This window comes from Panicum hallii, chromosome 6 (genome assembly GCF_002211085.1).
Source record: "Panicum hallii strain FIL2 chromosome 6, PHallii_v3.1, whole genome shotgun sequence".
Taxonomy (NCBI): domain Eukaryota; kingdom Viridiplantae; phylum Streptophyta; class Magnoliopsida; order Poales; family Poaceae; genus Panicum; species Panicum hallii.
In genome coordinates, this window is record NC_038047.1 from 33,109,904 (window position 1) to 33,122,827 (window position 12,924).

General features: G+C 43.1%; 1 protein-coding gene across 1 annotated transcript; it reads right to left on the reverse strand.

Annotated features, from left to right (window-relative positions):
- Positions 1-4,685: 4,685 nt before the first annotated feature.
- Positions 4,686-11,806, reverse strand: LOC112897173 (UDP-glucose 4-epimerase 2). The gene is made up of 9 exons (XM_025965397.1): positions 11,375-11,806; positions 8,675-8,724; positions 8,410-8,545; positions 7,395-7,496; positions 7,079-7,306; positions 5,998-6,079; positions 5,585-5,667; positions 5,379-5,470; positions 4,686-5,288 (listed from the first exon to the last, which is right to left on the reverse strand). Exons 1-9 carry the CDS (start codon positions 11,600-11,602, stop codon positions 5,006-5,008), a joined length of 1,284 nt encoding a protein of 427 aa, XP_025821182.1. The 5' UTR covers positions 11,603-11,806; the 3' UTR covers positions 4,686-5,005.
- Positions 11,807-12,924: the final 1,118 nt, after the last annotated feature.

A 12,924-nucleotide genomic window follows, 5' to 3' on the forward strand; every position in this document is an offset into this window, starting at 1 on the left:
TTTGATTTGTAATCTAGGTTAAATATTAGGAAATGAATGCTTTATTGTGTCTTTTGTGATATGCATGTGTTGTAGCTGAGTATAGATTATAAAATGTATGTTTCAAGTGGAAAAGTGTGGTAATTAGTTAATCCATCACACAAACGCTCATATCCCTACCGTCAAGACGTTATCCTCGTCTTAATTTCTGTTTCCTTAAGTTCCTTGCCGTATATAGATCCTTATCAGTCTGTGTGCATCTATTGCTTAGCTAATACATCTCGACAGTTATGCTTCAGTGTCAAGTTATCAACCCAACCACTTAGCATCCGTTTTCTTTAAGTCTATGATGTTTCTGTGTAACCACGGTCAACCGATGCTTTTCTTTTGATCTGTTCCTACCATCGATTGGTTAGCTGACACGATGATTACCTTTCTAGTATCGGCTACCGCCGATATCACTCTTTTGTTTTGTCCTACCTCGGTTGCACATAGTCGATGCATCGAAGATGCACCCACAATCTTAGGGTTCTTGCTATCGGCCGATCCAAGCCGATTTTGGTTGCTTTTCCATATCGGTCAAATACGGCCGATCGATCCTTAGTTTCCCCATCCATATCCACACACTTCTATCAGTCGATTTATCGACTGAGAGATCGGCTTTATACTTATCGGTCACATACCCTTAACCACACTCCAATCGGCTGTACGTCACTCAATAGTTGTGCTGACGTAATCGAGTCGATACAACCATACCTAGTTACTTAGAATAACACTTAAGCACATCTCAGTTAAGACACAGCTGTTTTAGGAATCATCCCTTTGCTAAGTGATCGGTGTTTTCATCGATCAATCAGGAAACCGGTGCACCTGTCAATCGACTACCCAGACCAGAGTACACAACCCTCGATCAGTAAGATTGCACAGTAGACACGCCTCTATTAGACACGACCAAAGCCTATCTATCGGCTATACCTCCGTTGTTTCCAAACGGCTCTGTTGTAACCCTCAACAAGTAGCTGATTCTAGTTAGTTGTCCCCCTAAATCTTTGTCTAGGTTTAACTCAGATCTTTTTGGTTGTTATGTGAATAGTGTGTTATATAAGTGCTGAATTGCAACTTTGTTGTGAAATAAAATAGTTTTGTGTGCACTCTTGAATGTAATGTTGCATTACATGTAGATACGACTACTTAGGCAACGGTACCTACGAGAACTCCCCGGAGCCTACGGAGGATGTTCCTGAAGTCCAAATGAACGTCACCAAGAGATTAACTGAAGCCCCGAACCAATCGGAAGATATTGACATTTCTGACTTCAGTCCCACCAGTAAATGCAAGCCCCGGACATAACCTGCTATTTTATTACCCTGCAATCTATATCTATTTACGTATTCTATGCATTAAGTTCTTAGGAATTGCTTAAAACCCTAGATGCATAAATCCTAGGAACCAATGTATTGCACCTGAGGTCATATCGACTAGATGCTCTGCTAATAGGGCCGGTAGAAGTCGGGTGATTTCCTGTCACTCGCGCGATATAGGAATTGTAATGTTTACATTCCTGTTATCACTATAAGGATGACGGACGGGAGTTTTATGAAGTATCATGGTTGATATGATACCCCGTCTGTGTTGTTGAACTTGATAAGGTCGCAGCGTGTGGTGATCGGGGTTAAGCGTTTGAAAGTACTAACCACATGCCGCGAAATATGGTAAGCGGTAAGCCTAGTAGCCAATCGGCCCGAGGAGTGGACATACCTCCCACCACTTGATCTTTATTTTATGTTCACACGCACCGACGTGTGGGAATATGTGTTGCAATGGCAACCAGGAGTACGGGTTTTGTAGTCGCGCTACAGACGTACGTCCTGCACTTTGGAAGTGCGTATGGTCCTGCAATCGCTTGTGGTGGCTCTGATCCACGAGTCGGAATGAAAGGTAAACGGTTGCTCGGAACGACCCTTTGGTGTTCCAAGCGTGTGAGTTAGGTTTACCTTGCAAGGTTAAATTCGATTCAGAATCGTCCGCTTCTCACGATGATTGAGACTGCTTAATCTCTTTGTCACATTGAGTAACAAGAGCAATGTTATGATTTTCGAAGATGATGTTTGACTAAGGATTATACCATGCTTGCTTAGTTATAGGTGCTTATCTAGAATGGATAATCATATAGAACTTGAAAGCTAAAAGTTGAAATTAAGGACCTACTCTTAGTTGCTTTTCAGCTAAAACTATACCCAGAACCCTTATAAGCCTTCATGAGTCTAGCTATGGGCTAAAGTATACCCAATTCCGGGTAAGCCTTGCTGAGTATTAGTATACTCAGCCTTTCTAGTTTTATGTTTTCAGGTAAAGCCTTTGAAGACCCTACTCTTTCCCTGTCATGGCCCTGTGCTCTTCCAGAAGATTGGTCCGAGGAATGGGATCCGTCCCCGGCCAATACTGATGATCTCGAGTGATGTCGTGCCCGGGCTTAGCATGGCATCTGTCTTGACGACGTATTGTAAATCATCGCGTATGTTTTCCGCTGCCAAAAGCCAAAACTTCAACAGTTGTACTGTTTTCTCTAAGTTTGAAATTTCGTATTACTTTTGAAAACTCTTATCATGTAATTCCTTGTGATGTAAAATATGATGGTGATTGTATCTCTGGACTCACCTTCGTGTGAGGTAACCTTATTTGATCCTGTGTATCGGTGGTTTATCGGGACGTTACCCGACAGGCCAAGGGATTATACCGTTTGAAGCACGTTGGAGCCCTCGGGATTGGACTCGCGTACTTGAGCCGGTCTAATTCAGGTTGGTTCTGCCACACCTCCATGGGGATGCCATCAGGACCCATCACTTTACCTCCCTTCATCCTCTTCACAAAGCGTCTGTTGGTATCATCAAATGAGTCATCTAACTCGAAGGTAGGACCCTTATTTTCCCCATTAAACAACTTGTCGAAGTATTCTCGCCATCTGTCCTTGATCTCCTCATCCTTCACCAGAAGTCGATTTGCCCCATCCTTGATGCATTTGATTTGGTTTATGTCTCTTGTCTTCCTCTCGCGGGTCCTAGCGATCCTATAAATGTCCTTCTCGCCTTCCTTCGTACCTAGCCTAGCCGTTGGTAAAGGTCATCAAAAGCCTGACCTTTCGCTACACTTACAGCTCGCTTTGCGGACCTCTTCGCTAATCTATAGCCCTCGATGTTGGTTGCGCTCTTGTCGAGGTGAAGGCGTTTCAAACACTCCTTCTTCTCCTTAATAGCCCTTTGCACCTCATCATTCCACCACCAAGTCTCTTTCATTTCCTGCTTGCCTCCCCTACTCACACCAAACACTTCTGAGGCCACCTTCCGAACACATGTCGCCATCTTTAGCCACGTATCATCTACATCTGCTCCTTCTTCCCAAGGCCCCTCACCTAGCATCCTCTCCTTAAACGTTTGTGCCTCTTCCCCTCTAAGCTTCCACCATTTCGTTCTCACAATCTTGGCACGTTTGTCCCGGTGGGCACGTACCCGAAAACGAAAATCCGCCACCACAAGCTTGTATTGGGGGACAACACACTCCCCAAGTATCACCTTACAATTTAAGCAGGCACGTCTATCCTCTCTCCTAGCAAGGATAAAGTCGATTTGGCTCGAATATTATCCACTATGGAAGGTCACTAGATGGGACTCCCTCTTTCTAAAGAGGGTATTCGCTAACAGCAGGTCGTAGGCCAACGCAAAATTCAAAACATCCTCCCCCTCGTTCCTACTACCATACCCGAAACCCCCATGTACTCGCTCATATCCTACATTAGTCGCACCCACATGGCCATTGAGGTCTCCTCCTATGAAGAGCTTCTCACTGATAGGCACGGTACTAACCATGCTATCAAGGTCTTCCCAAAACTGACTCTTGGAGCTCTCACTAAGACCTACCTGAGGGGTATAGGCACTGATCACATTCAGAACTAAATCTCCAATGACTAACCGCACTAGGATAATCCGGTCGTCTTGCCTCCTAACATCTACAACTCCATCCTTAAGGCTCTTATCGATCAAGATGCCTACACCATTCCTACCTGGAGTTGCCCCCGTGTACCAAAGCTTGAAGCCAGAACCCTCCACCTCCTTCGCCTTCTAGCTCTTCCATTTAGTCTCCTGCACGCATAGAATATTTACACGCCTCCTAATTGCTACATCGACTAGTTCTCTTAACTTACCTATTAAAGACCCTACATTCCAACTACCTAGACGAATCCTAGTTGGCTCGGCTAGCTTCCTTACCCTTCGCACCCGTCGAGAGAAATGCGAAAACCCTTGCTCATTTTTCACTACACCCGGACGCAGGACGCAGATGTAGCGCGCCACAGAGGCTGCGACGACCCAACCCTTACTCACGATACGACGCGCCTCTAAGGGGATGACGACCCAGCCCTTGCCCATTTAACACCACTCGGGTTCCAATGTAGCGCGTCGCTAAAAGGGTTACGCCCCAAAAAATTTGTTATAGGTTTCATTTCTATTAGAGTGGCTGATTTTTTACGTTGGTTCGCCAAACCTAACACAACCCTCCACATTTTCTCATCGCATTCATCTTTACATACACATGAAAAAATGATCTGATCTGGGGAGTAAAACGTATTCATCATGTGGCAACGGCGAGGCTAGTTCTCTCCACACATATCACAGATACAATAATAATAATAATAATAATAATAATAATAATAATAATAATAATAACCCTACACAGCTGCATTTTTCCCGTTAAACAGTAACCAATCAAACTTCATGGAGCCTAGTGCAGCTCAATTAGCAGGGAACGAATAGAATCAGCCGATACACTATGACCACATTCCTACACCACGTTTGAAAGAAGGAAAGAATAAACACCAACGTAGGAAATAGGTTTTACCCACAACAAACTGAAATTCTGCTGCCATCGACTCTATACTGTATGACCTGCCAATCCATTGATCCACATCAATCTCGGATGGTGGGTTCGCGATACACCGAATGTACAGGGAGCACACATGCCAGACCAACTCGGCTCATTGCAGGTGGCCATTGCCATTCTGCCTGGAATCAGATGATCCATACACATAGTGGCCATTCCGCTTGGGTGAGTCAGCTGATCCATACCCACAGTGTCCGTTCCGCCTGGGTGAGCCAACTGACCCGTTTGTGTGGTGACCATTCTGCCTGGGGGAATCAGCAGATCCATTTGTTTGGTGGCCGTTCTGCTTGGTGGAATCAGGCGATCCATAACCATAGGGGTTCTTGCTAGCCCAGTTCCACTGGTCGCGACACATTTCATCAATGCCATATTTTGCTCTAGAGGGGGAAAAAGGCAGTGTCAATCATATAAACACAATAAATCCATTTTTGTCCTAATGACATGCTATATCTTGTCGATTGACTTACTTCCAGTTAAGCTCCCTTTCTGCTTTAGCAGTCACTGAAAACAGTATCTCTGCATCACCAGGGCGTCTTGCACCAAAAATCAGAGGGATTTTCTACAGATGAGCAAAAATATGTCCTTATAAGCTTATCAAGGCAGTAAACCTGAGTAAACTGCATTGCAAGGTGGTAATAATCACATAGCACCTATATTGTTTAATCTGGCATACCTTCCCAGAAGCCTTCTCGAATGCTTTAACAATCTCCAGCACTGATGTACCTCTTCCAGTTCCAAGGTTATATGCTTCACACCCTGCAAGTAGACTCAAATTTGAAAATAAGATTCAAGGTAGAAATTATGCACAGACACCCATGTATCCCAAAAGTTTGGTTTTAGTGAACAAATGCAAGTTACATAAAATGGGCATTCCTCCTATGTGTTTTGTAAAAAGAAAAATATCTATCCAAACAGTATGTATAGCTGTGCCTTGTGCAAGTGTACTTTCTGTGTTTGACAAGCCTAGGGAAACAAAGAAATTGTTGGTTAAAGAAAATACAACGGACAAAAGTGTTACCAAGCAAGAATAAGTATGCAAGCAATGATGGAAAGAAATTCAACAGTTGTTTGATTTCAGGTGTTAACCTATGCTAGAGTTCTCAAAAAGCTTCTGCAATGCAGCAATATGTCCATCAGCAAGGTCAACCACATGGATGTAATCTCGGACCTGCAAAAGAAACGATAGTATGATTAATGATGTGACGATTCTATATTGAATACGAACTACAGTTGTCACAATGATATGCCTAAATAACTTATTCTAAAATCATTAACTCTAGACAAATGTAAAAAAAAAGTGGTAATTTGGATTGACTGAAGTAAGAAGCACATGAATATTGTATGTTCTATTGTTAGAACATATTCCAAAATTTTAACCAGGCTATTTCAAAGGAAAACTTGTAGGTTATATATTATTTCGGAATTCAAGTGAAAGTTGTAGGTTACACATTTTTCCAGAATTCAAGTGATATGGCGCATAGTAGAGATGATAGAAGGGAACGTCAAAGCAAGGACTCTTTGTTCCTTTTAAGGAAAATTCAGTAGCAGAAAAAAACCCTACTATAGTTTATTATATATAAGAAACGAGTGGGAGAACAATTCCTGAAAGTGCAGAGTAAAAACTATACAAAGATATAAACAGCAGGGTATCAAAGAAGGCAAAGAAAAAGGTGAAAACTATCCAACGATATATGAAGGAAAAGGTATGAGAAGTCATCATTCTGTGTGTTGAAGATCAAGTTCAGCAAAAGGTGGGTCAAGCCAATAGGAGCAAGTTGTATGAACCAAGATCTGGTCAAGTTTTTGAGGAAGGTGTGACTTTCCTCAGGTCTTATGACTCTTTGTTAGTTGTTGTATATTTATTACAGAATAGTAAATTAAGACAAAAGTTGACTACAGTTTTGTTAGGAACTACAATTAGAAAGATAGACACAGCTGCAATCAGCTGCCACAACTGATCAATGCTTTCCCCAATAGAAAATTTCAAGCTTCATTGGCAGCAGGACATACCCTAAACAAAAGTAAAGGCAATTTATCTGGTGCACATTTATAAAACTAGACATTAACAAAATAAGGTCAGAATACCAATCTGAAATGCAACTTATTAATCAAATTGAATGGCATGCAAAACAAAAGTAATTGAGCATGCCATATGCAATATAATTACCCCAGTCCCATCTCTTGTCGCATAATCATTTCCTAAAACTGTCAGAGCTTGCCTCCTTCCAACAGCAACTTGCTGAACGTAGGGCATAAGATTGTTGGGAATTCCACATGGGTCTTCACCAAGGTATCCACTAGGATGTGCACCAACCGGATTGAAGTACCTTAGTAAAATAATCTTCCATTCAGGATCTGAACGGTAGATGTCACGGCAAATATCCTCAACAACAAGCTGCAATTATTTGAATTTTTTTCAGTCAACTTAAAGAGCTCACAAACTTTAGCAGGATTTCATATTGAATGAAAAAAGGGCAGCAGACCTTCGTTTTGCCGTATGGATTGTTTGGAGTCAGAGGAAACTCTTCTGTGCAGGGTGAGTTCTTGGGTGATCCATAAACTGCAGCTGATGATGAGAACACCAACTAAAACATTTTGAAACAAAAGAAAGGAGATACAACATGTCAGTGTCAGAGACTGATATGAAAAATCAATTTGTCGGTCCAAAGCCTTACTGACCAAATGGATCTTAAAGCAAAAAGGTGCAAATATACAAGTTTATACAATCAATTAATAGCATTAAAAGGGGAAGCAGATGTTTCCTAGGCATCCATATTCATAACATTGAACATGAGGGCACGTATCATGACCCTCATTGGTATAGATACTGGGCCATATGCCCCTAATAGCTCAAAATCTAGACGCCAAAAGCTCGTCCAATGCTAAAATGGAGTAATAGAAGCTGCAATAGATAAGATGGTGCAAGTAAGGTGATTATTAATTGATTACATTCCACATCCAGTGATCGATTTGATGAATAGATTAGAATAGCAACAAACAAGCAAAGTAGTGCCGCTAGAAACTCCAACAGATTTTATTGCACAATGGGAAATAACTGTCTATGTTCACCTGAATAAAGAAACTTATGCCCAGCGAGTGCAAAGAAATGCCCACACTGGCATCTGGCCACAGCATATTCAGATTAACTACAGTTTGGACACAGCACAGAGCACACCTCAGTAATAATATGAGCTACTAAGGTGCATCAGCAACTGCAAGCCTACATAATGGAATATCTAATGTATTGGCATGATAATTAAAAAAACAATCATCCAACCCAAGCATGTGAAAAAAATCACATACAAGCTTAAGTAGTACTCTTCAATGCACAGGTTACAACAGAATTAAAATAAAAGTAAATAAAAAATGACCTAATAAGTAATCCTACATTTAAATCAAAGTAACAACCTAGCATACATCTGCAGACAAATTCAGAAAAAAGAGTGCAAATTGAAATGGTGGCTCCAGCAGAAATATAATGTGCAAAATGGTAAATACCTTCTTGCAACCATGAGCAGACATAACTTCTAGAAGATTTATTGTCCCAATGACATTGTTGTCATAATATAGCAATGGCTTCTGCACGCTTTCACCCACAGCTTTTAGTCCAGCGAAGTGGACGACAGCATCAAATCTGAAGAGCAAATTGTCTAACAATAAAAACACGCTGGATACAAATTTGCAAAAAAGAAAGGAATGCATAATGATATGAAAATGGAACAGAGTCAGTACAACAGAACAGCTGAAAAGGTGGCAATTTTACCTTGTTGAAGCAAAAACCATTTCCAGTGCTCCCTTGTCACGGAGATCAATCTGCAGAATCAAAAAAAGGTAGTAACTGTTGGAATGTCGCATTCATATCAGTGAAATTTTTACGTAGCAAAACGGTAAAACACCATATGCCATCCTGTAGCAACAAGAAAACTAGATCAGAAGAGTGTAGGCTCTGCCTGCATAAAAATTGATCAAAGCAGCTAAATACTCAAGCAGTCGCTAGATCAGAGCTAAAACAGTGTAGCAAAAGCGTGAATAAGCAAATATACTCCTAACCCTTACTTGTTATTAGGTTAATAGATAACAACAGGGGTGATATTTTCGAGTAATCAAGCATACTATTCTCTGGACAGGTAGGGACACCCGAGCTTGTAACAAACAAAACATAAAAGTAGACATTGGTCTGGAAGCAAGTCGAAATATGTTCCTCATCCTCCAATCAATCCAAGTCCTATTTTAAATGACTAATTCACAGGGCTGCAAAAATTTACTAAAGCATCAAATGCGCCCTGAAATGTTCACTTTGCAACCACATTAATAGAATTACTAAAAGTCTGATGGACAAAAAGACTTGGGACATAAAAAATAAATAGAAAGATCCAAGCATAAACTGGTGAATAGATGAAGTTTTACAGGGCAACAAATGCACCAAATCATCAAGGTTCCGTTATCACATTGCGTCAATGTAGACCTTGCTCTAGATGCAAGTCAAAGTATGTTGCTAGTTCTCCAAGTAAATGACAATTTTGCAGGGCTGTAAAATCTATTTTACTAAATCATTCAATGCACAATAAAATAGTAACTTTGCAGACCGCAGTAATAGAATTGTTCAGGACTTGAAACATCAAAATAAAATAGAAAGCTCCAAGCACAAATTGGTGAACGGATGCAGTTTCACAGGACAGGAAATACACCAAATCATCAAGGTTTCAGTTATCACATTGCATCCAATACCAACTGCCAGGATAGAGGGAATAGAACAAAGTAGTGAAATATGGAAAGTGTTCCAAAGCATCAAAAGAAAGTTCATGACATTAAAGTAAAAAACCGCTAAAAGAAATAAGGAGCAATAAGTCATAATGGAAGCTAATTCACATTACTTTTGTTCCTTATTAGGGATATAGAATCACTAATTTTACACTAATATTCACAAAGTTTACTTTAGGTTGTCTGCTAAAGCTCTGGTTCTTCTATTAGCCCAGATCTTCAGCAGCCATGATGGAAGCTTAACGCAACTAAGTCCACCAATAGGTCATAAGTTTGAATACTTCAAATCTCTCTTGCACCCCTGTTTTTAGTTGTTTAGGTCTGAATTGTGTTGGTGACCCCAGCAGCCCAGCCTCCTTCCACATTTTACTTATTTAGCTTTATAATAATACATGTACACGAGAGGCAACAGGAACTAGAAAACACAATTACTTATTATCACTTATTGCTGAAATCAATTCAAACATTTCTTTCTTAAAAGTGAATTGGTAAAATATATTACATGAACGCTCCAGAAAGAAACAATCTTATGGCATCAGTATAGGGGACAACTCAAAATACTAACATCAGGCAAACAACATAGTTTCATTTATTTTAAGAAAAGAGAAACAGGTAGTAAATGGCTAGCTGTCATCTTTTTTAAATTAGCCAACCACTCCCATTGTCCCAATGTGGACAGCAAATCAACCACAACCCACCCTTAATCTAGTGCCAATTGTACAAACCTAACAATGCAGGCAAGGAGCAACTGAATGAGTTGGCCAAATAATTCAAAGCTAACATGCAGTGCCCAACTGGACATTTGCAAAGGTGAATCACTGCTCTTCAACCACCCTCTGCATTTAACTGCAGACTTTGACAGCTGGAGCTAAAACAACTCAAATAGAACGAAGCTGGTCATCCAATGGTTACAGGAACACACGACACACACTCACGTTCCACTGATAAATTACAGCTAATAAAATGCCTTTGAACAGAAATCTCACCGATTTTGGTCTGAAACATCAGGCAATCGGACAGGTTCAAGAACATCATGTAATAAAACTGCTTTCGATCAATAATAACATTTTCACATCACCGAGTATTAATTTTCCATTATATTCCCAATAACCAGCGTCAATAACTGGCAGGCTCTAAGACAAGGTAAACTGAAAACAACCTTACCATATATCAAGAAAAGCACATCAGCAATACAAGAAAAAAGTGAGAATGCAGATCCAAATGCGAGGTCCCCTAGCAAAGCCACCAAAACGTTGTTAGGGGAAAACAATATTACAGTGTAGCACCAAATGAAATTCCAATCGTAAGTAATCCATGTGAAACCAAATTTTTGCCTATGTACGGCAAATGTGGAAGCGTCTCAATCGATTCCCCAAATAAGCACAGCAGTTACTAGAGCTAGGCTGGAACACCAAAAGCCATGGGAGTCGGAATGTGGCGTGCCCAAAGGACAGGACACGAAACCAGCACAAAAGACGTTTAACAAGTTAGCACCGCAGCGTTGTCACTCACAGGTAATCTGGCAGTCAAATAATCCCCAGAACGAAAATACGGGGACACCCATCCCCTCCACCACAACTAATTTAGACCCTCCGCGACACCGCGGGGATCTAGGCGGGGCCACATTGCGCGGCATTGGGGGGGAGTGGGGGGATCCAAAACGGGAAGACGAGCAGCGGCGGTGGCAGTGTTCCTGACTCACCTTGTGGAAGGATAGGTTGCGGGAGTGGTCCCCCGCGAGCGCGGCGACGCGGCGGACGGCGAGCTCGGAGGAGTTGTTGAGGTTGTCGACGACGACGGCGCGGAAGCCCGCGAGGAGGAGCTGCAGCACGGCGTGGCTGCCGATGTAGCCCGCCCCGCCCGTGACCAGCACGGTCCTCCCCGCCGCCGCCCCCGCGCCCGCGCCCGGCGCCGTCTTCTCCACCGCCATCGCAGCCGCAGCTTAGGTAGCTAGCCCGCCCGCCCGCCCGCCTGTCTCTCTCTCCTCCCCCGGCCGAAGCTACCTCGCCTCCCCGCGCCGCCCTCGACCAGAGCGTGCGCCTGTCCTCGCGCGGCGCGGATCTGGCCTCGGAGAGGCGAGGCGTGGAAGCTTCGGAATGGTGGGGGGAGGAGTGGGAGCGAAGAGATGAAGAAGGGTGGCGCCGCGTGGGTTATTCGCCTCGCTCGCTTGCGTGCAGCTGGGGCGGCGCGGGGAGGGGGCGGGGCCCGCGCGGCAGCGGGCTGCGGCCGGCGGGCAGGTTGGTTGTCGGTGGTGCCGTGCGGGTTCGTGGCCGGGCACCACGCGCGGGTCGCGCTCCGCGTCGCTGGAGCGCCTTTGGCCGGGGGTGTAGTAGCGAGCTAGCTTGGCCTTTTGCGCCGGATGTTTTGCTTGGGGTTGGGGCTCTGGACCTCGTTCTCCCGTGCCGCGGCTCCCACGGCATCGGTGCCATTCTTGGTTCGCGTGAAAATACGATCAAGCAAGCGGGAACTGCAGCAAAAGATAAGGTTCCCACATCCCAACTTTTAACTCCAACCTTGTGCCCAAGCAAGTGCCCAAACAAGAGAGTAATGAGCTGTACGTGGTGGCCCTGCCATGCACGCATCTCCCAATCAGTGCCGACACGAGGGACGCTTGTTGCTTCAATTCACATGGTGGGGGACAATGGACCCAACTAGCTAGCATGAATGATCGGCACCCATGCCCTCTTCTTCCTTCCTTTCTTCCTTTCTTTTTTTCTCTCTCTCTTTTAGATCCCTGGTTTATTCGGCCTCAATTTGACATGCATGCACGCACACACATTGGGCCATAGAATATTCCCACAGAATATTTCCAATTTTCCTAGTGCCACGAGAGGTGGTCAAGGACTGAAGGTTTTGGAAGCACCAAAAAATTAGAAGGCCAAACTACTCCTTAAAAATAAAACCACTCACATGTGGAGGGCGACTTCAGCTGGATTCGGGAGTGGGCAGCCTGTCACACCTCACCTCACCACCCTTAGGGGCTGTTTGGATCCACCCCAAATAGCAAAAAAGGTAAATGGTAAAATTTTTGCTCCTATCACATCAGATCTTTGGACGCTAATTAGAAGTATTAAATATAGTTTAATTAAAAAACTAATTACATAGATGAGGACTAAATGACGAGACGAATCTATTAAGCCTAATTAATCCATAATTAGCAAAATTACGGTAGCATTTGCCCTTTTGCACTTTGGGGTGTTTGGATCCAAAAGTGCAAAAAAAAGTGCAAAATAGCAAAAGTTTTGAACTTTC

Coding starts and splice junctions, on each gene's coding strand:
- LOC112897173 (XM_025965397.1), bottom strand. CDS start 11,602: ATGGCGGTGGAGAAGACGGCGCCGGGCGCGGGCGCGGGGGCGGCGGCG. Junction 8,725..11,374: donor GCAACCTATCCTTCCACAAG/GTGAGTCAGGAA, acceptor TTGATTCTGCAG/ATTGATCTCCGTGACAAGGG. Junction 5,668..5,997: donor TTTTGAGAACTCTAGCATAG/GTTAACACCTGA, acceptor GTCTACTTGCAG/GGTGTGAAGCATATAACCTT.